General features: G+C 49.5%; 1 protein-coding gene across 10 annotated transcripts in view; it reads right to left on the reverse strand.

The window, feature by feature from the left end:
* Positions 1–1,288: 1,288 nt before the first annotated feature.
* Ptpn5 (protein tyrosine phosphatase non-receptor type 5) overlaps positions 1,289–27,961 on the reverse strand; it is a 54,901-nt gene continuing 28,228 nt past the window's right edge. For 9 of the 10 annotated variants that reach the window (XM_031386745.1, XM_031386740.1, XM_031386748.1 and 6 more), the window contains 12 exons: positions 15,112–15,305; positions 14,462–14,569; positions 14,148–14,231; positions 13,488–13,729; positions 12,214–12,403; positions 9,623–9,707; positions 6,656–6,735; positions 6,331–6,468; positions 5,410–5,520; positions 2,942–3,102; positions 2,740–2,853; positions 1,289–2,409 (listed from right to left, as the gene is read on the reverse strand). In XM_031386745.1, coding sequence (XP_031242605.1) covers positions 2,316–2,409; positions 2,740–2,853; positions 2,942–3,102; positions 5,410–5,520; positions 6,331–6,468; positions 6,656–6,735; positions 9,623–9,707; positions 12,214–12,403; positions 13,488–13,729; positions 14,148–14,231; positions 14,462–14,569; positions 15,112–15,305 — 1,601 coding nt within the window. In that variant the 3' untranslated portion in view covers positions 1,289–2,315. The remainder of the gene's footprint in view (positions 2,410–2,739; positions 2,854–2,941; positions 3,103–5,409; positions 5,521–6,330; positions 6,469–6,655; positions 6,736–9,622; positions 9,708–12,213; positions 12,404–13,487; positions 13,730–14,147; positions 14,232–14,461; positions 14,570–15,111; positions 15,306–27,961) is intronic. The other variant, XM_031386747.1, reaches the window with a different exon arrangement.

The following is a 27,961-nucleotide window of genomic DNA, read 5'->3' on the forward strand; positions in this document are numbered from 1 at the left end:
ATCCCTAGATGCTGTATAGACCATTGGGGGAGTCTTTTTCTTAGGCTCTTATCTCAGCTCTGGGGCACACAGCTTGGCAGTAGGAATTAGGGGAGGGGAGCAAGCTGGAATGGGTAGAATGCTGGGGATCAGGCCTGAGGGAAGCTGAGGTGGCAGGCAAGCAGTATATTTCCCGTGTGCCTTATGGAAGATGTTCTGCTTCGCACTGCTGTAGGTTGGGACCTCTCCAAGCTGAGGGGCTCAGGTTGACATATGTGCCTGTCCATGCTTGGGTACAATAGCACACACAGCCTAAAAGGGTTGGGAAAAAAGCCAAAGGCCTTTGTCTCCCCAGTACTGGGAAGAGGTCAATCTGGTGGATGTACTCCCTAGCCTGAATCCTGGGAATACCATTTGTTCTGCGTTCTGTGGCCTTATGGGGCAAGGGATGACATTAACCCTCCTTCTTCCTGCTCCTCAGTCTGAAATCTGGATAGAAGGGCTCATCCCCTGGGTGGGAGATCTCCCTCAGCTGGCATCCCTGCTTTGGACCTATTGACCAGTCCATTTACCCCATGGTCACCCCATGGGTCCCAATAGCAGCTTCGGACCAGCCGTTTCCTGTGTAAGGCCTGGGCTGAGAGAAGCTCCTCCCGCCTGCCCCCCCCCCAAAGGGCCCCAGGGAACTAGATCATAAACCACCTGGGGTGATTTTCCTCTGTTCTTATCCTTGGCCCCTGGGATGAAGCAGAGGTAGCTGTGAGCCACTGCTGGCTAATGGAAGTCACCCCAGGGCAGGGCTGCTGATCAGCCAGCAGGTCCTTAAAAGATTCAACCATAGATGGAAACCACAGACAATAAGGAAAAAATAAGGGCGTCTAAAGCTTAGATGGGGTTCCAGAGAAAAGGAGCATGCTATCCAATGAGAGAGGGGCCTAGGTGTAACAGGAATGTCCCCTTGCCCCGCCCTTGGCCTCCCTGGCTCACCTGTTGCAGTTGGTGACCTGTTTGTTAGTTACTTTGCCTTCCTGGAAGCTTCCCATATCCATCTTTGAGGTTCCCTATGGTGCAGTGCGCCTCTGTGGGCTGGGGCTGAAGGCAAGTGGGAATTCTGAGGTATTAATAGATTGTTTTTTTTTTTTTTTAAATCACATATATTCACAATCTCCACAGGGGGCACCAGTGAGCAGGAGGGCCAACTTTATGCACGTGGGCTGGGGGTGTGTGTGTGTGTGGGGAGGTGGGGGGGGCACACACAAAAGCCTAGGGTGTAAGGAGAGAACAGGAAATGACAGACCCAGGAGGCTAGTTTTGCTCAAAATGCTCTGTTTATTGCTCTATTCAATGACCACGAGCAGATTATAAAAAGACACCAAATGTCTCTGTTTGCCGTGGAATAAATATTTAAAGTCAGCAATAAAAACACATGGCTCCAAGATAACACATGTAGCCAAAGAGTCATGCATGCCCTGCTCATGGGCTGTCAACACACACGTGGACAAGGGGACACACACACAGAGTGACATGTAGCGAGACATTTGCTGTTTCCCATAGTGACACAGAAAGATGTCTCACAGGTCTAGAGCTGTCCCCATTCCACTCTTGGAGGCCCCCCTCAGGGCTCAGATCTTTGGGGTTCCCCACTGTATCTATCCTCTTCCTCTCCAGTGCCTCATAGGCTGGAGATGCCCACCTTGGCCCAGGAACCTTCTTAGTTGGGATCTCTCTGTCAACCATCACGTGCTCCCCTGCCTGGTCTCTGCCGTCCACATCCTGGTAGCAAAATGCGCTCTGCCTTTTCAGAGGAGCTGGTAGGGCCAGAGGCAGGTAGGTATCCCTGCCTGGGGAACAGGGCAGGAGTCTGGGTGTGGGGATGTGGGTGAGGGCTGAGGGGTGAGAGCTCAGTTCATTGCTCCTTTCCTGGCTGGGGGACACAGTGTTTGGTACAGATGGCTCTGATGGATGGACAGACAGAACACATTATGGTAGGACACTTGGGGTGTGGCATGGAAACATTTTGGACCAAGTAGCTGTGGAACCATGGTTAAAACTGAGGCCCCGGGTCTATAAGGTGTGGGTCAGGCCCAGGGGCCCCAGGCCTGGCCTGGCACATTCCTCCCCTGCCCTCCCCAACTCTGCCATATATACAGTAGAAGAGCTAGGCTTGGGGTAGGGACCAGGCCAGGACAACAGGTGCGGAGCAGACTGAAGAGAGGGGAGAATGAGGGGGAGGGCCAGGGAATAGGCCCAGGACCCAAGGCAAGATCTTGGGTAGTTGGGTGAAGACCCAGCCTCAGGCTTGGCAGTGTCCAGTGGATCTCAGAGGAAGAGCGTGGTCACTCTGATGACTGGAGGGACAGCTGCTTCTCATAGAGGCTCATGGCATGGTGCACAAACTGGTACTGTTCGCATGTCTGGATCATGCCACCCCTGCCCAGTAGAGATGCAGTAGGCTGTGGGAGGGGTTCCCCAAACACTATGGGCACCAGCTAGCCTGCAGCTTAGAGAGACCAACTGTCCCAACCATTGCTCTCTGCCCCTTCCTTTCAGGGACACACCTTTGTTTTCAGCACCCGTCCTTCCAAACCAGCTGCCTCTCTTTTGCCTTCCTTCAGAAGAGAGCTAACTGGATTCTGTTCTCTCCTATTTGGTTTTTCAGTTCCCTATCCACCTTACACACTATGTCTGGTTTGTCAACTGTCCTTCGGTTCATGCACACACCACACTGCCACCTTCTCTTCCCCTGATCAGTGGGCTGACCTGTCCTGACGGAGCTGGCACGTGGTCTTCAGGATGTCCACCACGCCCTCACGTCGCAGCTGCTGGCAGCAGATGCTGGTGGCAATGAAGCAGCCAGTTCTCCCAATCCCTGCACTGAGGGTCAAGGGGATGATGGGATGAGGGACAGAGCAGCCCACGGATGGGGGTGGTCCTGCCCCAGTGAGTAGCCAGGAGAACCCACCTGCAATGAACGATGATTGGGGAACAATGGGGTCCCTCTTGTTGGGCTGCTTCCTCCACTTCCTGTACCAGATGCAGGAGTGGGGGGGCCCGGTCAGGAGTCTTCTGGTCAGGCCAGGATGTGAACCAGTAATGCTTCAAGCTTCGCTCTTCAGTCCCTCTCTGTCCAAGAGAGAGAGAGAGAGAGAGAGAGAGAGAGAGAGAGAGAGAGAGAGAGAGAGAGAGAGAGAGTCCCCCACCCCCCATACGTGTGAATGCTTTCAGACCTGATTGATCCAAAGATGGAGATGGGAAGGGAGGAAAGGGAGGAATACAGAGAGAGTAGGGCTCCGTAGTCCCTATCTACGATACTGCTTTAATGGCACAAGACAGATCAGTATGTGCATGCATGTGGCATTGGCCTCTAAATGCTGAAGTCATCCAAGAAAGGCCAAGGGGCTTTTCTCCAATGTATTACTATCTGAAAGTTCCTTATCCTGACAGATGCTGCAGGCACCCCTTAGTCACATGACCAAGAGCACAGGCACTATGCTCTGCCTGCCCACCCCACTGTCCTCATTAGCTGCTGCGGGCCTCCTCTCTGCTCTACCATCCCATGGTGGGAAGATCCAACCTTCCTCCTTCCTGAGTCCAAAGACCCATAGTTATCAAAATGGTCACTCCCCAGCATAAATCTGGACACACTGTGCTGTGTTTAAGACCTTTCACTGGCTGGGTCTGATGGTTCAGACCTGTAATTCTAGCTACTTGGAAACCCTAGGCAGGAAGATCACAATCTCAAGGCCCGCATGGTCTGCAGAGCAAGTTCCAGGCCAGCCTTGGAAACTTAGTGAGACTGTCTCAAAACGAACAAAACAGGGAAAAGGGCTGCGGAGGTAGTTCAGCAAGAGAGTTTGGGCCTCATGTGAGTGAGAACCTGGGTTGAATGTTTAATCCCACACCAAACCAAGAAACCTTTCACTGTGGACTGAATGCCGTGTCTTCCTCCCCCAACTTTGTATGCTGAAACCTCCTTTCCATTGTGTGAGAATTTGAAGATGGGGCAGGAGTTCACCCCTTCAGATGTGATTCATACCCTTAGAGACCCCAGGAAGTTTCCTCACTCCATCATCCTTCCTGCCCTGGGAGGACGCAATTCAGGAAATGGGCACACATGTGTGCTTGCCCATACAGTTGATCCTTCTGCGTGCTAAGAGAGCTTTTCCACTTGCCCACTCCTGGTCACCCCTTACCAATCCTCCAGGACCCCATGCAGCATTTCCAGGAAGCCCCTTCCACCCTAGAGCATGCCACCTGGCACACTGCCCTTCTGTATCCTTGCCTATCACTAGCTGGTGTTTGCCCTCTTATGCGTGCCCCTTGAAGAAAGAGTCCAGGATACAGTTATGCCCCCAGTACCCGGCCCAGAACCACAAAGCAGGTGCTTGGAAACACCCTCAAACCAAAAAGACACCCTGGGTCTTCTCTAGCCTGTCTCATAGCCTCTCTACTTGGAAGACGGTTCCTCATGTCCTTGGGTTACTCTGCTGTGACACTGACCACAGGACCGGCCCTTCACTCCCTGGCCTTCAGGGTTTCCAGGAAGTCTTGGTGTTAGATGCTCACGTGGACAGTGTCCACATGACAGTGTGGTGCTAAGACACCCTTGCATCTTGCCCAGCACTGCATCCAGTGAGAGACAGGGCAGCTCAGCAGGACATATGTCAGACTCTGAGCTCTTTTCTGTGTCTGAACCCTACGGTATGGCTGTCAGCATCAGCATCAGGCTGTTTCTGAATAGGGCATCAGCTTCCTGGTGCTTGACTTAACTTCTCTACCTTCCTGGGAACTTCACCATCCACAAACACATCTCATTGCTTCTCCAAAGCAGAACCTTCTGATGCTTAAAGGAGCATCTCTCCTCTTCTGCTTATCCCGGTAGCAGCACAACTCTCTGGTGGGAGGATGCCTTCCCCCACTCTTCTGATCTGCTTCGTGTTGCTCATATTTTGTGTGTTTTCCTTTTTTCCTTCCCTTTCCTGTAACCATGACTGTGTGCCCCAAAGCAGCAAGGAGTGCCTGCCCTCTGCTGGTGGACATTTTGGGTGCATCAGACTGGAAGCCAGCACCCCAGTGGGAGGGACATTACTGTCACTCAGAGTCTCAAGGAACTCTCATTTACTGAGAAGGACAATGCTGGAAGCCCTTGAAGCCTCCTTGCCCAGGTAGTTCTGGCCTTGAGAAGATGTGGAGGAGAGCTGCTATGACCGGCAGTGCACAGGAAGAGCTGAGTGCACATGAAAGCAAGGTTGGGAAAGTGCAGCTGAGGCTTTGAGTGTCTGAGTCTATTGACCCTTGCTTACCAGTAAGTCCTGAGGGGTGCCACGGGCTGATGTGTCACCTACAGTAGGCCTTTCAGTACTGTTTTCAGTTGGGGGGGTCTCACTAAGTCTCCCCAGCAGCCCTTTCCTGTCTAGGTCCAGGCCTCACCCTGAGGGAGATGAGTCGCAGCCGGTAGTCCTCTGTGTGGATGACTTTCTGCACGGTGATCTCCACGCTGTCGTGGACTATCTGCTCTTCCGGCCAATATTCTGTGCACTTCTGCAAGGACCAAGATCAGGCTGGGTTACATTCCTATTTCTCTTCCACATCCCTTCCTGCTCTGCTGGGGCCAGCAGATGGGTGGACAAGGAAGACAGGCTTCATTTTAGAGGTCTGTGTTGAAATCTTGACTTCATAACCTGTGACCTACTCCTCGTTTCTGAGCCTCAGTTTCCCCATTTGAAAAATGAAAATGATACCTTTTTATAGGATTGTGTGTGTGTGTCTGTGTGCTTATGTGTGAAGGTCAGAGTTTAACCTCAAGTGTTGTTCCTCGGGGGCAGTCCACTTTAGTTTTTTGAACAGGATCTCTCATTGGTATGGAACTCACCAAGTAAGTAGACTGGCTGTCCAGTGAGCTCTAGATCTGCCTGTCTCTCGACTTTCTGAGCCCTGGGGATACAGCTGCATGCGTATACCATACCTGGACTTATTTACATTGGGATAAAACTCAGGTCCTCAATTGAACTCTCTTTCTAACCTCCCTCTGAAGGATTTTTTTTTTTAAAAAAGAAAAACAATGGAGATTCAATTAAATAAGCCTGCTTATCATGGATGTGCACATCAGTGGCAGACTGGGAGGCAGCAGAAGGTCATGGCTGAAATCATGGCTTCTGGATGGGGTGGGAGAAGCTGGCTCCAGGCCCTGCTTGGCTTTGTGTGCCATTGAGTATATACCTTAACTCTCAACACCTCTCATTTCCTTATGTTGACAGTTGAGTGGGATCCTCATAAAGATTAATATGCAAATGAGACACATCATGTGGGGCACCAAGCAGGGAGCAACAAGTAATGGCACAGGGTCCCTACCTCATTCATCTCCTCGATGTTGGTGATCATGACGATGATGGGTGTGCGCTCCTGCCACACCATGCGCCAGAAGTCGGCCACAGTGCTGACGATGGGTCCCTGGGTGGCGATGTACACCTTCTCTTCCCCACTGTAGCCCTGCAGCCACCCAAGTCCAGCCTGTCAGGTCAGGGTCGGAGGCAGCGCTCCCAGGGCCCCATCCCACACTTAGGCTCCTCTTGGGGCTTGTAGGAGCCACACTGGCTTGGGGGACAAGTCTGAAGGACAGATCGCATCAGCTCAGGCCTCTCTTTTAGTGGAAGACTCTTGGGAGGGAGCTACATACCCGGATGTAGTTGGCATTGATGTAGGAGCTCAGAGGATCTTCAGGGTCTGGTGATGTCAGACGTACCCTGCTGTGAGGATCTGTGGGAGACAGGTGAGGATGTGAGCTGGGCCCAACCTCTCCATCCTCTCCCACAACACCCACATTTCCTCTGGAATCACAACTAGTATGTGCTGTCACAGGCACTGCAGGAACGTCATGAAGAGTCACTACCTGATGTCCTCCGTTGCCTTATAAGGATGAAAAGAGTTAACAGAGGCTGGAAAGATGGCTCAGAGGGTAAAGGTGCTTGCTGCTAAGCGTGACAAACTTGAGTTGGGTCCCTGGGACTCGTACTGGAGAAGAGAACTGAATCTCACAGGTTGTCCTCAGACCTCCACAAGTGTGCCCTGTACACTTCTATGTATGTGCATACAAAATAAATAAATAAATAATATTAGAAAGAGAGTTAAAAGGAAAAACTGTAGCCCCTGGGGCAAGAAGCAGCACCCAACAGCATATGGAAAATGCTACCTAACAAACATAACTGCCGTAATCATGAGTTCCCAGCAGACGATGGGAATGGAGAAGAACCTAGAACTGTTGGGATGGTAACGGAGGTGATGGGCATCTGCCTCTCATTTCCAGCCCTCTGCCAGCCCCCATCTCTTCCTAGGTCATGGCAGGTGATATGGATATGGACAGTTCTTGGAGAGGGTCCATAGAAGTGGCTCAGGGGAGGGGAGGGGTGAGAGTAGGCAGGAGGGGGCTCCTGCATGGCCAGCAGAGGAGAGTGTTCAAGCAGGCAGCCCTGCCTGAACTGTCTTGGTTTCACTTATCCAGGTTAAGGTGTTGCAAGGACAGATGTGGGTGCTGTCCTTTCTGGCCAGATGTGAGAACTTTGCAATCAGAGAGTCACTGTTGTGGTGGTCATGATTGCAGGTTCATGCCAACTCTGCTTGATGCTGTGTTTGTGAGAAAACCCTTCTAGATCAACAAGAGATGAATGATCCTTTCCTCAAGGATAGCATAGCATTGGGCAGAAGACAAATGGAGGACGGCCTGAGAGCTCTGGGGCTGAAGGGACAGAGGGGGCTGGGACTGGGACTGGGTGGTTGTGACACCTTTCAGGGGTTGAAGAATCAGGAGAAGAAAGAGCAAGCAGTTTGTTTGACCAGGTGCACAGGCTAAGGTTGAGACTGGTGCTGGAGAGGAGCCAGATGCCAGAGAGTATCATATACCATGCTTAGAGAAGGTGACATTGACTGTGTTTAAGGAAGAAGGGGACATGATTAGATTTCTGTTCTGCCTCATTGTGTGTGAGAGAGAGAGAGGCAAGAAGGAGAAAAATCACAAGTCAGGATATGGCTGCCACAATCCAGTAAGTGTCAAGGTCACAGGCTGTCCTGCCTGGCATCTTTCCCAGGGACATTTGTGCCATTGTACCATATGTAAATGGTGCTCATAAGAACTGGGCAATATGGAAGACTGAACACCCACAAAGTCATTTGGTAATAAAGATGGAAGGGAGGGGGCTGGATCTGAGGGAGTCATCCACTTTTTCATCCAAGAAGGACCAGAGTGTCTCCCAGTTGCTCGCTGTCCTTTTGGGGCTTGAGGTGCTGTGCCGAATGGGACAGCACTGTGACCCTGAATTTTGATCTTCATACAGTTTTGCTGATGCAGTGCTCATCCTGGGACTGTCTACAGAGCTCTTTCTTTTGCTAGACACCAAGCTCTGTGTGCAGAATCCAAATTCTCAATATCTGGGATGGGGCTCAGGAAATGTGTGTGATCAGTGGTAGAATAAATCTCAGGGTGTCCCTGATCACAGAGGCTGCCTCTACTGGGCCTTCCATGTTCTTTACCCCCACCAAGTCCAGTCTCTTAGGGTTCAGGGTCAGCTCTGCTTGACTGTACAACATACTATGTTGAGTGTCGGGGTCTAGAGGTTCAGGGTATGGTTGGAGGTGGGGGTCTGTCAACAATCCAGCAGGACCACATAGAGTATGGCTAGCTCCAGTGGCCATTCTAAGGAGCAAAGCAAAACTGTAAGTTCTGGGGTAGCCAGGCCGCTGCCTGCAGGAAGAACAGGAGCAGAGAGGGTAAGTTGAGAAAAGAGGTGAGCAGCCCAAATAAGGCATCCTGGCCTTAAATGGTGCTTTGTTTAAGCGTAACTACCTAGAGACTGTGTAACCATAGCAACCACAAGTCGATATTTTAAAAGTTAAAAATAAGTCATGACATCTTACATGCTGTTGGAGATGCGGATGGCAAACTGCTTTTTAAGGGCTCACTACTCCACACACTGAGCGGAGTAGGTTTTGGGGGGTTCACTTCCAACAAGCCACCCCCTCCTTCTGAGGTAGCCCCCAGAGGGTCTTAATGAAAATGACCTGACCATGGCATCATGGGATAGAATGGGAACAGTAGGTCAGCTGGTCTAAGCACCTCCGAAGGAGACAAGCCCTGCTAAGGCCTTATGGGGGCATTGCTATGGAGCCTCGTTTGGATACACCCCATGACAGACAGATCACTACAGGATGACAGCACCTCATTCCCTTTGGGAGGTGGCTCTGCTTGCTAGAGGACTGACAGTCAGATCACACAGGACACAGGTAATCAGTAGAGCCCGATTCTGGGTTCACAGAAGCCCAGGTTTAAAGCCTTGGTTTACTAGCTGTGTGGCTATGGGTTAACCACTTATCTTTTCGGAACCTTTAATGTTTTCTTAAAATATGATATACCCACTCAGAAGAGAAAGGCCATGCACATACTTCATTGCTTCAGAGCCTGGCCTGGAAGGGCGGGGGTCCAGGGACAGAAGGTGAAGCTGTCCCTGCTCATTCCCTTCCCTTTCTTGGCTGTCCCAGCCTCCAGCCCATCTCCTAGGATGATCATTCATCATTCCCATGGACCTTGGACTTGAGGACTTCCCAGATGACAGGACCTTACTTCCCTCCCTACCCTGGGGTAGCAGGTACTCACTGGGGAGGATGGTTTTGTACCGATTCTTCCGCACCAGCCCTGGGATGTCATACTCTTTTGGATCCACAAAATTCATGGGGATTTCCTAAAAGAGAAAGACATGGGGCTGTGAGCAGCTCCAGGGTGGTCTTCTCAGAAGTCTGAATTCAGAGGCTGCTTGCCTCCAACTGCCAGTGCAGGCACTGTCTTGAGTTCATGCATTCATTTGACAAGCATTTTCTGCTAAGTGAGTTAGCACACACACCCATTTAGAATAGTTACTGGCATATGCCAAGGGCATAAAATAAATAGCACAGCAATTGTGTATTGAGGGCCAGCCTGGTTTGTGATAGACATACAATAAAAGGCCAAGAGAAAACAACAAGACAAAAAGTGACCTTGCCAGCCACCGCCTCCTTCCCTGCTCTCTTTGCAGCAGACAGCCAGGTAGCTCTGGGGACGCATGTGCCTGCCATCTGACACCCCCTCTCCTTGGACTTTTGTTTGTGATGTTCACTTTTTGATAATATCTGCCCACCTTCATCTCCTCCACACATCTATCTGAGGTCACTTCCTTTAAGAACCCTCCCCGATTGTCCAGTAAAAAGAGAGCTTGCTTCTCCATCCCTTAAGGCCCTTTGAAGCAGCTCTGTCTGATGGGCACCCTGGTGTGGGAAGTCTCTCTGGACCTGGCCTCCCTTTTGTTCCTTTCCCCATTTTCCCTTATGCTGGAGACTGAACCTAGAGCCTTGTGCATGCTGGGCAAGTACCCCACTACTGAGCTGAGATCCCAGCTCTCTCTTCTCCCCCTACACTTTTACATTTTGGGGCAGAGTCTCAGTGAGTTGATTACTATCCTTGAACTCATTATGTAGTCCAGGCAGGCCTCAAACTTGTGATCTGCGTAACTTGGCTTTCTTTTTTCCCTTGATTTTCCACTCTTAGTCATGCCTCCCTCCTCTGCCCAGTCCCATGTGGGTCTATGTTCATGGTGCTGTACCTGCTGAGAGTGCTAGTTTTAGCCCTGTACCTCCCAACTGGCTCTGTTAGGTTCACCCCGGCTCCATCCCCTCACTGCTGGCCTCTGGGATGCCTCCCCAGGGATGCCTCCCTAGGCAGTGTCTTCTAATCTGTCTGGGTACTCTGGCTCACTGTCTCTGGATGTACTCTACGGTCTTTGCACAATGCAGACATGCTCCCTCACCCCACACATGTGCAGAACTGCCCATGGAGTGGGTGAGCAGCCTGCATCCTTTCCTCCTTGACAAACATCGATGTTATCTATTGAGTAGGAAGGGACACGGAGGACCCTTTTCATGGGAGGTGAGAGCTGAGAGTGGGAGCTGAGGCTGGGTGGTGGAGGAAGGCTTTCTAGAGACCCGGAGGTTGGAACAATGCGAGGAAGGTCCCAGTCCCTTGGCCCAGAAGTGGACAGCTCCTGCTGGGATGGGAGTGGAGAACAAGGCTGAAGAAGAAAGCTGGGGCCCAGCATTCTGCTGGTGGAGCCTGGAGCACTGAGCCTCATATGGCACAAGGGAATGAGCTACCTGACTGGTGAGTCTGGTGAGAAAGTGGGCTTTTGGGTCTCAGTTCCTTCCTTCTCACTCCTGGGGTTCTCTTATTAACTATGGGTACAGACCCACGGGGCAAGGCTAAGACTCCCGTGGCAGTGGCGTTTGCAATTTCCGAGGCTCAGTATCAAAAGCATGCTCTTGTCTCATTCTGCTGAGGCTTTCTTTGAATTTACTTTTGGTGACATCACAGGCCACACTTTCTTATGGCTGAGCTCTGAAATGGCTACACACTCCAGGCAGGGGATCAGGACTGTTGTTACTTACTGGGTCCTTCTAGATCTAAGACATGTTGGTTAGAGGTTGGGAAAGGAGTTAGGACCTAAGCTTTAAACCCAGGGGAGAAAAAGGGAGACTCAGGGACATGGGGAAAAATGTCCCTGATAACAGAGGCAGAGGAGGGTGGGAAGACAGGAGAGTGCAAAAACAAAATGTTCTTCTCCTATAGGCTTTGGCCCAACCGTGTGTACACTGCTAGGCACAGGCTCTACCACTGAACCACACCACCAGGAGGCTGCTGCTTTCTACAACTTCCAAAGCATAGTCCTCGAAACAGATTCAGGAGTACCACTGTCTGCCTGCTGTATGGTATTGTCCCCTTTAACTCCTGCAAGGACCCTCTCATGTACCGCTGTCTGCCTGATGTATGGTATTGTCCCCTTTAACTCCTGCAAGGACCCTGCCATGTACTACTGTCTGCCTGATGTATGGTATCATCCCCCTAACTCCTGCAAGGACCCTCCCATGCACCGCTGTCTGCCTGATGTATGGTATCATCCCCCTAACTCCTGCAAGGACCCTCCCATGTACCACTGTCTGCCTGATGTATGGTATCATCCCCCTAACTCCTGCCATTTGTCTGACTTTCCAGGTGAGGACATCAGGTCTCAGAGGGCAAGAACTTGTGCAGGATGCTGGGGGAGATGACGACAAGGAGATGTTAGTCTATTCCATGTTTGGGGCTGTACACTCGAGCACTGACTGGCCCGGGTGGTGGGCTACTGCATGTACAAAGGTGGGTGGCCACTTGGAGGGACTCACAAAGAATTCTGCCTGCAGCAAGAAAGGGTCCAGGGCTTTTTCATGCAGCTCCTCTGCCCGGAGGACACGGGAGGCACTGAGCAGGTACTCATGGGCTGACTCTTCTCGAGGGGACACCAGGTAGCCGAAGCCCTCCTCATTACAGCCAGGAGTACACATGTCCAGGGTCAAGGAGACATTGGAGCCCCGCCTGCAAGGGTCATAGAAGAGGAGAAGGAGAAAGGTGGTCAGTGGAGAGCAGAGTGGGCTCCCGGAAGAGGGATGTGACAAGAGCCTGTCCTAAGGACCATATGTTTCTGCCCACCCCTGTCTGCTCCTTCCCACAGTGGGGTGGAGACCCTGTTCTAAAAGCTTCACTCCCATGCTGTCCCTGGACTCTGTTGAGGAAGGAGACCCATAGGGGAGACATCTACTAAGGTGAAGCTCAGGTTCAAGAGTACAGCTTCAGTAACACAGTTCTAGAATGAGGCTGGCATGGGGTCAAGTACATCTCCGCTAGGAGAGGCCAGGACCCTCTGCATCCAAGGGAGGAGGGAGCCCAAGGGCAGCCAGCAGTAGCAAAGATGTCTATACTGGACCAGCTCTATCATGCACAGTGTCTGAAACCTCAGGACAGGGAGGATCCTCATTATACAGAAAGAGGCACTGAGTTTTGGGAGGGCATTAACATTGTCTAGGCTTTCACTCTGAGGAAGTAGCCGAGCCGAGAAGTATTGCCCAGGTTTTCTGAGTCCTCATTGAGTATTTTTTTTTTTTTTTTTACATTCTATGGGTATCCTAAACCAGAAATAAGTTACCTTACTTAGCTCTAAACAGAGAATGTCACTATCTGCCAAAGCATGTTCATGAAATCCTATGGTGTACTCTAGGGAAGTAGGGTTTTCATGCCCAGGAGGTTTTTGGGAAATGCTATCTACTGTGCCTTTGTCAAGTTACAAGTTACAAGGAACACAGGTAAGTCAAACCTTAAGGAATCTTAAGTTAAAACTGTAAGGAAACTAACCCCGACTTCCTCAAGCCGAGGAAAGTATGGGTGTGTATATGTGTACACCTGAATATGCCCGTGTGTACATGGGTAGGAACTGTATTATTGTTATTTTGGGGGCATTCATCTTGAGGTAACCTGATCAACATGCATTACAGGAAAAGTACATGTTTACACATGCTAAGCTATGAAGATAGCCCTAGTCTCTAAGCCAGGAGCTAGGCATCTACCTTCTAAAGGGAGCTGAGAGTTTGTGATCCCAGGCCCGCCCCTCTTCTGTCCCTCCCACCTCTCCTGTAGACCCATGGACTTGACAGTCAATGAGGTGGGATCAGTCTCAGGCTTGATGTCCATCACACAGTCAAACACGGGTGTCTCGGGCACCGCATCCAGGTCCAGGAAGTCATCCTCCACCTTCTCCTCCATCCACTCTGAGTAGGTGAAGGAGGGCTGCCGGCTCACTGATTGACGCCTGTCCTCTTGGGGCAGTGGGGTAGGTGGCTCTGGGGGTGCCTTGAGGAGGTGCCACACCTGGTTGGGAGCACACAGCACCATGGACCTGGGACTGTGCTTGCTGCCCTCTGGGCTCACGGGGTATCCCGTGAGATTGAGCCCTCTGATGCTACAAGGTTTGGAGCAACAACATTCTTTTGGCTCCTGCATGTCACGTTCCCCGCACTCTCTCTTCTCTGTCCCCAGTTTCTTGTGATTTAATCCTTCTAGGTAGGGCCTGGGGTTATTTCTGCCTCTGTCCTTTCTCTCAGCCCAGCTCACTTCTAGAAAGGAGCCTCCTGCTTTAAGTACTGGCTGAAGGAGACAAGCCCATCTTTGAACCCCATTCAGAACCCCCGGTCATCCTGCCTGTGGATCAGATGGAGTTGGTGGGAAGTGGGACTTAAGAGGGCGGGCGTGGGGGGTGGCACTGAGGCTGAGGACCGAGGCACCTTACCAGGGTAGTGATGATGACCAGGCTCACAGACAGAGAGACTAGCAGCAGACTTGGTATACCCCAGGTCCCAGAACCCAGCCAGGCCTGGGGAACATCAGACAAACTGGTCAGTGTACTGAAAGATTGGAGAAGGGCAGTATTCTTATCTATTAACCCATCCTGGGTCTGGGTGGGATGACCACAGAAGGCCTTTGGGTTCTTAGAAGCATCTCTTGAGCTCAGATACCCCAGCCAGGTGTTATGAGGGTGGGATGGGAACCCTAGCTTAACCCACTCCATCCCGCTCTCCTGGGGGTCCCCAAGAGTTTACTTACCACAGGTCCCAGATGATTCAACACTGTGAGCGAGGAGGAGATGAGGTCTGTGGTGTTCTGCAGCCAGGAGTGGCCATGGCCACTGAGCCAGAGCACCCCACAGGCAAGCTGGGGCAGTCGGGGGCGCAGACTGAGTGTACAGCTGCAGCCCTTTGCCCCTAATTGCCCTGCAGAGCTCACCTTCAGCCCCCAGGAACCTCCTGAGCCTCTCAGACTGGGCAGTGGAGGGAAGGGTGGTGTACCCAGAGGAGGTCTTAGCACTCTTCAGGAGAAAAGCTAATCACAGGCAACTGAAACAGCCCTCCCCACAGGAGACCCCACAGGTACCCATAGAGGGGAAGTCTTCCAGAAAGGCCTTCTTAGACAGGAAGTCTTCAGAGAGAACTCTGTAGGACACGGGGCTCAGGGACCCGGGATTTTTTTAGTTAGGGATTAGGGTTGGCAGGATATGAGGAAATTAATTCCTAAGACTGTAGCTCAGAACTCCAGCCTTCTTCCCTTCACTCCAGTCATGAAGACTTGAAGTAACTGAGGATACCGGAAAGATCCTCATCCCTCAACCTCCCCAGGCAGCCATCTTTGGGAGAAGGAGAAGGCTATCCCTCAGCCCACCCTCCCTCCGGGGCTGGTGAGGCCCATGACATCCTTACCAGGAACTGAGAGGCAGCAAACAGGCACAGGCTTCTTCTGACAGTGAGGGAGTGGCTCCCAGCGCCTTGAGGTGGCAGCTTCTGAGCTGGCTCAGAGGGCGGTGAGGGTGGCGGGGGTGGTGGCATCTCTTTCTGCTTGCTGGGGAGTCCTTCGGCCTCGTCCAGTGCTTCCATCTCTACCGGCTGGGGGAGACCTGCAGAAGGTGGGACAGCAGGGTTTGGTGACTCGGCTCTGTCTGAGCTCAGGACTCTGTGGACCTACGGTGGTCTGGTTCCTTTTTGGGGTTGCTGGAGCTTTCCTCTCAGTCAGAGAGGTTCCACTTCCAGCAGTCACCCTCGATTAGCGAAGCAATATTCACCTACCTTCGTCAGAAAGAGCTACGTGTGGGTGGACAAATTATTTCTCTTTTATTTCTGCAGTAAGAGAGTTAAAATGGCAGGGGGTTTTTCAGAGTTAATACCGTTGTATTTACGCAGCTCCATTCTTTCCCATTTCTTAAGGAAACAAAAACAACGACCTCAAACTCAATTAGAAAAGCAAGGGGGAAAAAAGAATACGGCATAAGCAGGCCGTGACCCTGAACAACCCGCCCACTCCTGCTCTCAGAGTTTTGTCTTTTGTGATAATGTGCTCCAAGTGGGGCTGGAAGACTGAAATCCTGGGGTGGTTAGGACTGTGCATCTCCCCACCTTGAGACCCCCACACCAATCAGCTCAGGAAGCAGAAGTCAGAGCAGTATGGAAGAAAATTTTCATGAGAAGGATAGATATGACTATCTGGCATCTAGTTCTGGTGTGACTGCAATTGGTATAGCCTAGGGTAACTTGTTCTTTGAATCTTAGTTTACCCATCTGAGAAATGGGGACTGTGTTCAACACTATTAGCCTTTCCCTTTTAAGACTATTATTATTGTTATTATTATTTAAAGCATACGAGTATACTGTAGCTGTCTTCAGACACACTAGAAGAAGGTATCAGACCTCATTACAAGATGGTTGTGAGCTGCGATGCGGTTGCTGGGAATTGAACTCAGGATCTCTGGAAGAGCAGTCAGTGATCTTAACTGCTGAGCTGTCTTTCCAGCCCCCAACAATTATTATTTTTACTATGCATAGGTGTATGTGTCTGAATGTGGGTATGTACACATGAGTGCAGGTGCCTAAGGAAGCCAGAGGCATTGGACTCCCTGGAGCTAGAGTTACAGATGGTTGTGAGCTGTCTGACCTGGGTGCTGGGTGCGAAACTCGAGTCCTCTGGAAGAGCAGCAAGTGAGTCATCTCTCCCTATCCCCCAGGCTTTCCTGTCTAAAGAACCTATTTATCAATTGGGAGAATGCATGTACATGCCTTAGTGAAAGGATGACTCTGGAGTCAGAGGCTCTCACTTTTCGGTGCTGTACTGTAGGTGCTCCCAGCTGGTCCTCCTTCCTCTCCTTTTCCCATCTCCCTTTAGAAATGCTGGGATTTCAGATGCATTTTAAAATCTTTTAAATTTTTCTCTGTGGTTTCTGAGGTTGAACTCAGGCTGTTCGATTTGCATGTTCACCCTCCTGGCTCCATTTTCTTCCTTCCCTTTTCCTTCCTTCCTTTCTTCTTTGAGGCATCATGAAATCCAGGCTGACCTCAAACTCGCTATGTAGTTGAGGATAACCTTGAACTCCTGATCAATGTTCCTCCCCCAAATCCCTTTCCTGCCTCCTGGAGTGCTGTGGTTACAAGTTTGCTCCACTATGCTTGGTTTAAGTGGCGCTGGGGACCACACCCAGGGCCTGGTTGCATGCAAGGCAACTACTTTACCAATTGAGCTACCTCTTCAGCCCACCCCTGTTTTTCTTACTGAGCCTGTCAGGGGCAGCACAGGCTGTCACCCAGTGCTCCGAGTGCCTCTGCCTGTGCCTGTGGGGCAGAGGCTCTGCTCCATCCTGATTCTGGATGGTGCTTTTCCATCAAGACTATTCAAAAGGGGGTTTCACCTCTAACACGCCGGCTTAGATTTGAGCATACTGATACGTATTGAGCATACTGTGGGGAACCAGGAACAGCATCCTCACTGAGTTTCAGATGCTGGAAATTTCCATCCAAACTCAGGTCAGCCTCCCATCCAAAAGAGCGAGCCTGACAAAGCAGATGTGTCCAGCTGGGCAGGACAATTGGGATGGGGCTGTCTACACATCACTATACATGTGGACTTGCATGTGTGCATTTGTTGGCTGACAACAGAAGCGTGTGAAGCCAACAAGGCTGCACATCTGTTCATCTACTCAACATTAATGAGCCTCTCACCAGACTTAGATGCACAGGGTTATGCAAGAACTTTGGGCCTGGAGATGGCTTGTTAAAGTCACAGTCTCCTCGCTGCCAGCTGCAGACTCCGGGAGTTTCTTGATGCTGTAGTCCAGCTGTACCTTGGTAGTTCCCAGGTGAGCTGCTGCTCTACTTAATATTTGCCTGTTATTCCCTCTACCTAGAATATTCCTTCAACATCCTGCTCCCTCCTTTGCCACTGTCTGTGTCACCTAGGAAACCCCTATTCATCTGTGGTTGACAATTAAATGTCAGCGGAACTAGGTTCTGCCCCGTTACCCATGCCCTTCCTTCGTACTACCACCCACCACAAGATACCTTGGCATGCCTCTGTTCTGAATGCTGGCATACATTAATTCACTTATTATTCACAGCATCCCTAGGAAGTTGGTACTGCCATCACTCCCCGCCTCCCCCCCTTTTTTTTGAAGGACAGAATGGCTAAGAGTTGTTTTTTTTCCACTGGACTGAGTACAGGGTCCCCAGTGGAGGAGCTAGAGAAAGGACCCAAGGAACTGAAGGGGTTTGCAGCCTCCATAGAAGGAACAACAATATGAATCAACCAGTACCTCCAGAGCTCCCAGGAACTAAACCAGGAAATACAAAAACCACCAACTAAAGAGTACACAAAGAGGGACTCAAGCCTTCAGCTGCATATGTAGCAGAAGATGGCCTTGTGGGGCATCAATGAGAGGAGAGACCCTTGATCTTGTGAAGGCTTGGTGCCCCAGTGTAGGGAAATGCCAGGATAGGGAAGTGGGAGTGGGTGGGTTAGTGGGTTAGTGAGCAGGGGGAGGGGGATGGGATATGAGAGTTTTCAGAGGGGAAATGAGGAAAGGGGATAAAATTTGAAATGTAAATAAAGAAAAAAAAAGTTGTTTTTTTTTCCCCCCTCAAGGTGGCCTGTTTGGTAAGTGGGAGAGATGGGTTCAGTTTGAGGCAGTCACTTGGGACTCTGGATACACTACACTCACTATAGTTTGTAAAATGACATGTAGAATGTCACTGGGTCTATTCACCTACAAGTCCCCGAGGGCAGAGTGGTATCAGTTTGTTTGTTGGCACATAGGTTTGATATAAATTGACTGGATGAGCGCCTGATGAACAAATGATATTATTTTACCCTGTTCCTTTTGTTTCTTTGCATGTTTGAGACAGGTATAACTCTGACTGGCCTGGAACTCACTATGTAGATAGATCTCTGACCTTGAACTCAGAGATGGGTCTGTCTCTCAAGTGCGGGATTAAAGATGTGTGCCACCCTGCTTGGCTCCTCCTCCTCCTTTTCTTCTTTTACTCAGTGAGGCGGCGGAGGTAGGGGGAGATAATATAACTTTACAGAGATGCTATGAAGACTTTTTATTTCCTGACACTTTGCCGGCATCCGATAAGTGGCAGGTCACACTACAATTCTTGCTTTGGAATGAGTGATTGCTAGTTCCAAGGGAAAACCAGAACAAATAGATGCACATAGGTGATGTGTCAGAGTGATGGTGGAATCTATGCGGAAAAGAGCAGGGTGGCTCACCGTAGTGGGCACAGCTGGTGACCAGTAATTTCAGTTTGATCCTGGGTGCAAAAAGAGGAAAAGCTGCCTTTAGAAGCGGGACTGTGTGGGAAGAGTGTCCTCTGTAGGAGGGTGATTTCTCAAGGGCAAGGCCCCCATGTACACATTTGATAATGATGTCATGTAGGGAGGGGTGGGAAGGTGCAGGCCAAGGCCACTGGCTTCTTGGCTCAGCTCAAGCTGCAGCCCGTGAGTCGTGTCTCTTCCCTGGGCCTTTTCCTATACATATGTGTGCACAGGAACTTGAACTGGAATTTTGTTCCTGTCTGTTTCTAACCTCAGAGGGTAACAACATTGAGCTCACATAGAATAGGACTTTGTTGCTTTCTTTTAAAATAAAAAAATGATAGGTTTTCTCTAACCTACCCTGTAGCATAGTACTCATTTTGATATTAAAATGTTTTTTTCCCCTCCCAAAGTTTTGAATCAAATTTGTGCTTCAGGAAGACGGGTGACATTTATCCTGTGGCTTTGCCCTCAGGGTTACATGTGCTCCAGTCAGAGAAGCATGAAACTTGCCTGCAATAAAGCATTATGCAGCCATTATATTATGGGCCTATGGATGAATATTTAATAACACGGAAAGAAAGTTTGGAAGTTTGATGTGTGAAAGGCGAGGCTATACACAGTGTGAGCTTATTGGCCTTAAGCTGTAAGAAAAGGTAATGTGCTCTGGGTAAGGTAGAGCATGCCTGATGAAGAGGGGGTGGTGTTGCACACAGGTAGTGTGATGATCTGATGCACCATAAGTATTAACAGCAATCTTTGTGTACTTATTGAGAAAAGGTGCCAGTGTGTAGCCCTGTGGGCCTAGAACTTTCTTTGTAGACTAGGCTGACCTTGAACTCACAAGGATTCATTTGCGTCTGCCTGCCAAGTGCTTAGATCAAAGTCACGTGCCACCATGTCAGTCTTGGGAGTAGGAGAGGGAGAGGAGAGGTAATTTTATTTATATATCTTAAATTGCTGTCTATCTATCTGTATTAGTCAGGGTTTCTATTCCTGCACAAACATCATGACCAAGAAGCAAGTTGGAGAGGAAAGGGTTTATTTAGCTTACTTCCACATTGCTGTTGATCACCAAAGGAAGTCAGGACTGGAACTCAAACAGGTCAGGAAGCAGGAGCTGATGCAGAGGCCATGGAGAGATGTTTCTTACTGTCTAGCTTCCCCTGGCTTACTCAGCCTGCTCTCTTATAGAACCCAAGACTTCCAGCCCAGGGATGGCACCACCCACAAGGGGCCCTACCCCTTTGATCACTAATTGAGAAAATGCCCTACAGCTGGATCTCATGGAGGCACTTCCCCAACTGAAGCTCCCTTCTCTGTGATAACACCAGCCTGTGTCAAGTTGGCACACAAAGCCAGCCAGTATTTACTCTCTCTCTCTCTCTCTCTCTCTCTCTCTCCCTCTCCCTCTCCCTCTCCCTCTCTCTCTCTCTCCCTCTCCCTCTCCCTCCCTCTCTCTCTCTTTCTACCTATCTATCTATCAGCATATTTGTAGCAAGAAAGACATTATTAAAAAGAAACAAAGAATTCTGAGTTCAGGTCTTAGGAATCCTCGTTAGTACTCTCAAGGGCTCTGACTCCATCCACATTTAGAAGTGTGGGATGTAGAGAATGCCAGTGCACATAGCTCTGCATCTAACATAACAGCCACTCAGAAGGTGGGCAAGCCCCTCTGAGAACCTGTGGCCTTCCATTTGCATGTAGGAAATGGTAGCCTAACTGTATATGATGGGGCCCTGAATAGAAGTCTCAGAGACAAAGGTGGGAGCTTTATACATTGTTTTCCCTTTGAAACAGAGTCTCGTGCATTTCAGGTTGGCTGCAAAGTTAGGGTGTGGCTGAGGATGGACTTGAACTTCTAACCCTCCTGCTTCTACCTCTCAAGTGCTGGGGTGATAGACATGTGCCACTGCACCTGATTTTCTATGATGATGGGATCAAGCCCAGGTCTTTGTGCAAGCTAAGGAGGCAGTCTGTTAGCTGAGTCATATAGCTTTAGCCCAAGGCTCTGCATTTAAAGAAAAAGTCTCTGGGGGTTCTGATGAACCAAATGATGGGATGTACTAGGTGCCAGGCAGATATACGTCGTTCAGAGCAGAGTTTATGTAAAGTCATTTTCTGGGGCCAGTTAGATGACTCAGTGTGTTAAGGTCCTTGCCGCACAACTTGGTAACCTGAGTTTTGTCTCTGGAACCTACATAAAGGTGGAAGGAGAGAATCAATTTGATAAAGTTGTCCTCTGATCTTCACATGTGTCATCTCTCTCTCCCCCAACCACCCCCCACTAATGATAATATGAAAATTTAAAAAAAATTGGGGACTAAAAAGATGGCTCAGTGGCTAAGAACACTCACTATTCTTTCAGAGGATCAGAGGTCCGTTCCCAGCACCTACATTAGGAGGCTCACAACTGCCTGTAATTCTAGCTGCAGATCTGATATGTATACTTCTGGACTCTGCAGGCACCACATGCATGAATGTTAGTATGTGTACACACACGCACACATACATGCATAAAATAAAACATAAAATCTTTTTATAATTAAAAATTATTTTCTGGACAGAAATGATCAGATTAGATACACCATCAAACATACACTGTACTGTGCATATAGTCTGGAGGGGGTTCCATAGACCTTCAATTAAGAAGCCCCGATCTCCATGGGTGGGGCAGTGGGGATCCCTGATAGAAAGTGGTAGAAGGTGCAGATATGGAGAATGACGCTGGGATCCCATCCCCGACGAAGCCTCTGCTCATCTGTGTGTGAGCCCAGAGCATACTTATTTACATGCCAAGAGCTCGGACCACAAGGGTTTGCTTCCCTGCTATTCAATAAGGATTTGCTGTATGCCTACTTTGCCAAGAACTGGCTGGGCCAGGCTCTGGGAATTTAGCAGTGAACAAGCAGTCCTGCCCATGAAGATGCCCGGGTCCTGGCCCATTAGTCCTCTTGGCTCTTGTCTGTCTTCTCGAGATAATGCCATTTCTTATTGTCCTGTGCTCCGTCTCACTCACTATCATGTTCTGGGAAAGGTGACATCACCTCCCTGGGCTGACTGTGCTGTTCCTGAAGTAGTTGCATTGGCCTCTCTATGGCAGATGTTATCACTAGGCCCCATTCGTCAGGGGGAGGCAGATGCTTGTAGTTCGCAGTAAGGTAGCTGCTTTACTATATGCCAAACCGCCACTCAGAGGCTGCTGGCTTACAGACGATTTGATACGAGGCTCTTGACAACTTGCCTCGGGTGGGGTGAGAGGGATTTTTCTTTCCAGCTGAGGAAATAGCCTTAGAGAAGTTAAGCACCTTTCCTGAATAAATGCAGAGCTGAGATTTGAACCCAGGACTTCCTGACATTAAGGGAAGGTTTCCTTTTGCCATATGACTTCTTAGGAAAGGGTCATGTGGGGCCCTCAAACCCTATCAACTATCCTGGGGTGCTGTGCAGCCTTTGTGTATGATGTTTGGCAGATGGATCTTGGGCTATTGAGTGGTATGGAGGGAGGGGGAAGGGTGACTGAGAGGCAGGATCAGTAATCCAGGTCAAAACTGAGATCCAGGGGAAAGAGTGAAGGCAAATGGGCTTCAGATGTCATCTGGAGCATTCGAGGACACGCTGATCTCTCTTGTACCCCAGCTCTCAAATCACACCATTCAGTTCTGCAGCTCCACTGCCTGGGGGCTGGTGCTGTGGAGCCCGAGAACCACAGAGGCTCCCCAGTGACTCATCTGCCTGCTTCCAGTGGCAGCCTACCATAACTGAAGCTGATGCCTGGCTCGGCCTGTTCCTGTTTATGTGTGGAGGGTGACTGTTCCATTCAGCTTTTCTTCTTCCTCAGAGTGGCCAGGAGTGACCGCCCAGCCAAGGGTGGTCTGCCATTCCTAGGAGAACATGGGCCACCTGGACATGGCACTTAATCCTGTTCTGGTATCCCAAGCCATTGACTATGGAGTCAGGAAGGGATATCTGGCTCAGCCTGCTAATTTCTCTGAAAAGACTGAGAGACAACTTGGGGACATGGGTTGCCTAAGGTCACTAGGTAGCCAAGTGGCAAAGCATGGGGGTTGTCTGCTACCCCAAGCATTATGAGCAAACAGCCTCCACCCCTTTAAGGCAGCATTTCCTATAGTCCAAGCTGGTTTTGAACTCCTCATGTAGCCAAGGATGATCTTTGACTACTGACCTTCCTGTCCCCACTTCCTGAATTCTGGGGTTACAGATGGGAGCCACCATGCTGAGCTTCTGGGAACAGACACAAGCTGGTACAGCTCCCAGAGCTTTATGAATATTGACTCTCAACCCCCCTAACAACTTAGGAAATAGAGTCGTGTGTGTGTGTGTGTGTGTGTGTGTGTGTGTGTACACTCATGCATGCCAGTGAAAGCCAGCAGGGTTCTAGGAGCACCAGGAATCCTGGTTGAAAAAAAAATAATTCTGGTTCCTCTCTGCAAAGGCAATGGGCAATAGACATAGGTTTTGGGGAGTGTGTACTGGCTCCTGTCAGCTCCTCTGGCCATCAGTCCTGCTAGCCAGTGAACACCAAGACTGACATCCACAAAAGGTGAAGCAGGACAACAAGCACCTGGGGAGGGAGCAAGTCTCTGCTCAATAGTAAGCTGGCTGATGGTAGGCCTGTGCCTTGTATTGTATGCACTGTGTAGATGCCAGAGGCCAACCTCTGGTGTCCCTCAGGTGCTGTCTATCTTATTTTAGAGGCAAGGTCTCACTGATTAGTCTAGATTGGCTGGCCAGTGAGCCCCATGGGCCCCCTGTCTAAGCTTCCCCCAGGAATGGGGTGATGGGAGATTACAAGCACACGATGCCATACTTTTTAAAAATGTGTTTCTTTGTGATGCTAGGGATCCAAACTCAGTTCTTTGTACTTACACAACAAGCATTTTCCAGAGTGAGCCATCTCTCCAGCCCCACCACCCACATCTTATTCATCTCTCTGTTTCTTCAGCAGGCAGGACAGGGTAGAATAGGAAAACTATTTTCAGCATGAGACAGATTCTGGACCAGAATGCAGGTGCTCACTATTCTCAGCCCCGTGACTAGGGCAAGGTGTGGAACCTCTCTGTGGTCGTTTGAACAAGAGTAAAACTCTTCCACAGTCCCTTCACCAAGAGGTGGGATCTCTGCCCCCATCCCAGGCAGAAGAGATGCCACATGCAGGATTATCTATCAGGCTGGAAATGGAAATCCTATGTGTGCTTGTTGGCTTCTTGTATGAAACTTGGCTACCTGGTGGAGAGAGACTTCGGTGATCTCTTTACAAGCACTAAGTCCTCGAATGGCTGCATGGCAGAAGTAACAGGGCTGTTCTTTTACAGTTCAGAAAAATGAAAGATGTCCAAGAGGAAGGGAACTACCCAAAGCCATCACATGGATGGAAGGGTCAGGACACAGACCCAGGAGGCCTGGTGCCAACATCAGTTCTCCCATCTTGGCTCTTATCTACCCTAGACTGCTGCTGCTGCATTTGCCTCTCCTGGACACAGAGGGCAAGTGGGGTGCCAGGCCTCCATAGGCACAGTCAATTACGCTCAGTGGGTGGGCTTTTCTGGTTAGGGAGGCTCATAAAGTAGGCCTGGGGCCAAGATGATGGGAAGGATTTGAAAGTCAAAGGTACACATTGCTTAGTCTGTGGTGGGCACATGTGGGCTGACCACTGCTCACAGACAGGAGAGAGTCTGCTCTCTGGAAGGGGACCTGATGGGAGACTGTCTGGAAACTCAAGGTAGGCAGACTTCCAAGGAACTTGAAATAGCACTAAGGCCAAAGCCAGTTTGGGCAGGCAGCTTCTTGTAGTGGCTAGAAGCCTAAAGATCCAGAGTCCTACAGATTGAGGCCCAGCTTTGTTGCTTACTACATGCATGATCCTGGATAAGCACAGTGGCTGAGTAACAATCGGAATCTAGTTCTCCTCTAGAAAACAGTTGTACAAACACTATCTCATAGGACTTTCAGGCTACCATGAGGTAAAAACATACAGATGCTCAGCCCGATACCTAGCAGATCATGAATACTCAGTAGATGGTAGCCAGAGATAGGAGATAAGGTGGGCAAGAGGTGGGGTAGGGAGATGGGCTGAGGTAAGGACTTCCTGATCGCCTGGAGCTAAGCCTCCAGGAGGACAATGAGCGCCCCACCTGGATGTGGGCTGGGGCTTTGAGACTGCTGGCTGAGAGCTGGGGTCAGTGGGTAGAATGGGCCTAGATGGGGGTTTAGGGAAACAGTGAGGCTTTGTCTCTGCCAGTTAATTAAATCTAGAATGCTAACACTCTTTCAAAACAAAATGCAACTCAAGTACGCTTTGGACAGGATATAATGGAATGGTTCCGTGTGAAACTACAAACAGCTCTGCAGCTGCTCACAAAAGCCGAGCGTTCCGTGCTTCTCTGGAGTGGAGGCTCCAAACTATGAGGGTAAAAAGCTTCAGTGAGACTCTGTGGGTGCATTCTCTGTGCCAGCTACCATGCTGAGAACCAAAGGAACCGGATACCGTGGGGTGATAGTGTACCAGGAACCCTAAGGGCCTGAGGCCTAAGCACGAAGACACATGGAAGATGAGAGTTTCTCATTTGACCTTCTCATTTCCCTGATGAAGAAATGAAGATCCAGGGCATCTTGAAGGACTGATATTATTGCTGCTACTTATTGGCTTGCTTCCATTGCTTACTTCATTTTCTTATACAGTCTAGGACCACCTGCCTTGGGGTGATACCACCCATAGTAAGCTGGGTCTTTCCACAGTAATTGTTGATCAAACTGCCCTACAGATTTGCCTACAGGCAATCTGATGGAGACAGTCTCCCAATTGAGATTTCCTCTTTTCAGATGACTGACTCTAGACTGTGTCAAGTTGACGAAAAACAAAACAAAACAAAAAAAGCAAGACAAAACAAAACAAAAAACCAAACCATCACAGTGAGGGAGGAGTAAGGCCAAATTTCTCTCCTGCGTTATTGATGGGAAGAATGAGTAGGAGATGCAGCTCTATGCCCTTTACTAGGGAGGAAGGAAGGCCAGATGTTCAGGGAGATGCAGCTCTATGCCCATTACTAGGGAGGAAGAAAGGCCAGATGTTCAGGGACATAAAGAGAACATTTGCATCCATTAGGAGCAAAATATCAAGACACACACGGTGGAACTTAGAATCATGGCTAATACTGAGTAACAAATTGAGATCCAATACAGAGCAGGAACACTTGACTTAGGACAGAGTTACTGCCCAAGAAACTCAGTACAAGTTGAAAATATCCTAAGTAGACATGCTTTTATCCCACCTGACCTGCTGAAAAGCAAGCTTAGCAATGAGGCAGAACCTCCATGATTTACCCTGCTGATCTGACGGACCAGAGGCCTCAGTTCATCGTTCCTGCCCAGCACTCTGCTAGAGTAGCATACTGTATGTTGCTAGCACGGGAGAGGACCCAAACTCGAAGTTCTGTTTCTTCTGCACCTTCAAGCCAGAAAGAAATTTAGTGCCAACCATTGTAAGACACGGACTGTCTATTCATGACACACAATTTAAAAATGGAGTATGAAGTGTTGAAATTATTTAGCAAGGGCAGGAATAAGAATGAATGTTAGACACGTGAACCATGTATAGTGGGCACAGCAGAGAGAAAAGGGAGCAAGTTCAGGAAGCCAGACCGGGGCCTCATGTGGACCACTGAAGAAACCTGGTGTGCCCTGCTGGAAACTCTCAATACCCTCCCCACGTCTAAGGAAACCAGAAACCAAACCACTGAACTAGAGAGAAAGATAGGACAGACAGGGCCTTTTGTTCTGTCTCCTAAAGCTGGGGAGCTGGAGAGATCCTGCTTGGGAATCAGCACCTCCCAGAGGGAAAGGCTAAGGGTTCAGGTTGCAACACAGATGATTGTCAAGGAGCCTTTGAATCTCCCTTTACCTGAGTGGGCTCGCCAACTCAGAGTGACCTCTGAGTCATTTCGTAGGTTTTCTACAAGGAAACCAGATGCCACGGCTCTTTTGGTCAGTTGTCTCTCCAGAGGTCTCATAGGATTAACCAGGCCCCATTAGGATTCATGGGCTTGGGTAAGTCCCAGGTTTGGGGTCTGCCAACAAAGCAAGCAGAGGTAAAGGGTGCCCCACCCCCAACCTACAACTACCTTTTAATTAGCATTTTGGAATGGTTCATTGGTACATCCTAAGACACTGTCTCTTTGGATTATAAGGATTTAACCATGTTAAAAGATGGGACATTTTTACATTCATGTTTTAAGATTGATGACACACTAGCCCATATATACAACGATATAGAATTTAACTTGCAAATTGAACATTGAAAGATGCAAAGAAGGAAGCATACTGAAATATTCCAGTGGGTTGAAAAATGAAGCTGGACGGAGGGTGATACTTCTATTAAGCTTTATTAAAAGCTTTTCAAATTTAATTATTCATTTTTTAAGCAGTATAGTAGACAACCCTCAAGGTGGCCCTCAATGACTCTGCCTCCTGGCATTCATAACCTTGTGCAGTCCCTCCCACGTGGTAACCATGTTAGGCTCTGTGGCCAAAAGCACACAGCAGAAGTGAAGGCATAACACTTCTATGATTAGGTTAGAAGAGACTGTGACTTCCATCTGGGGTACTCTCTGCTGCATGGGATGCTCTCTGGAGTCACCCACACTGGGGGAACCAGTGTCCTTATTGGGTCACTATGGAAGGGTCTGCTTGGAGAGGAACTGAGACCAACAGGCTACAGGGATAGGAGGCATGTTAACAGCTGTGGGTGAATTTAGATAAAACAGATGTTTGGTGAGATTACTGTACAATGGTCAATATTGTGAGATGCTCTGAAAGGCTAAGCTAGAACCATAAGCCCTTCAAAATCATCCCTGGGGTCTTGAATTAAAAACACAGTAAGATAATGGATGTTTTAAGCTGTGAAGTTAACTCGTGCAACAAAATTTGCCTAACACAGGCAGCCTTACCCCTTTT

Source organism: Mastomys coucha, unplaced genomic scaffold (assembly GCF_008632895.1).
Source record: "Mastomys coucha isolate ucsf_1 unplaced genomic scaffold, UCSF_Mcou_1 pScaffold21, whole genome shotgun sequence".
Taxonomy (NCBI): Eukaryota; Metazoa; Chordata; class Mammalia; order Rodentia; family Muridae; genus Mastomys; species Mastomys coucha.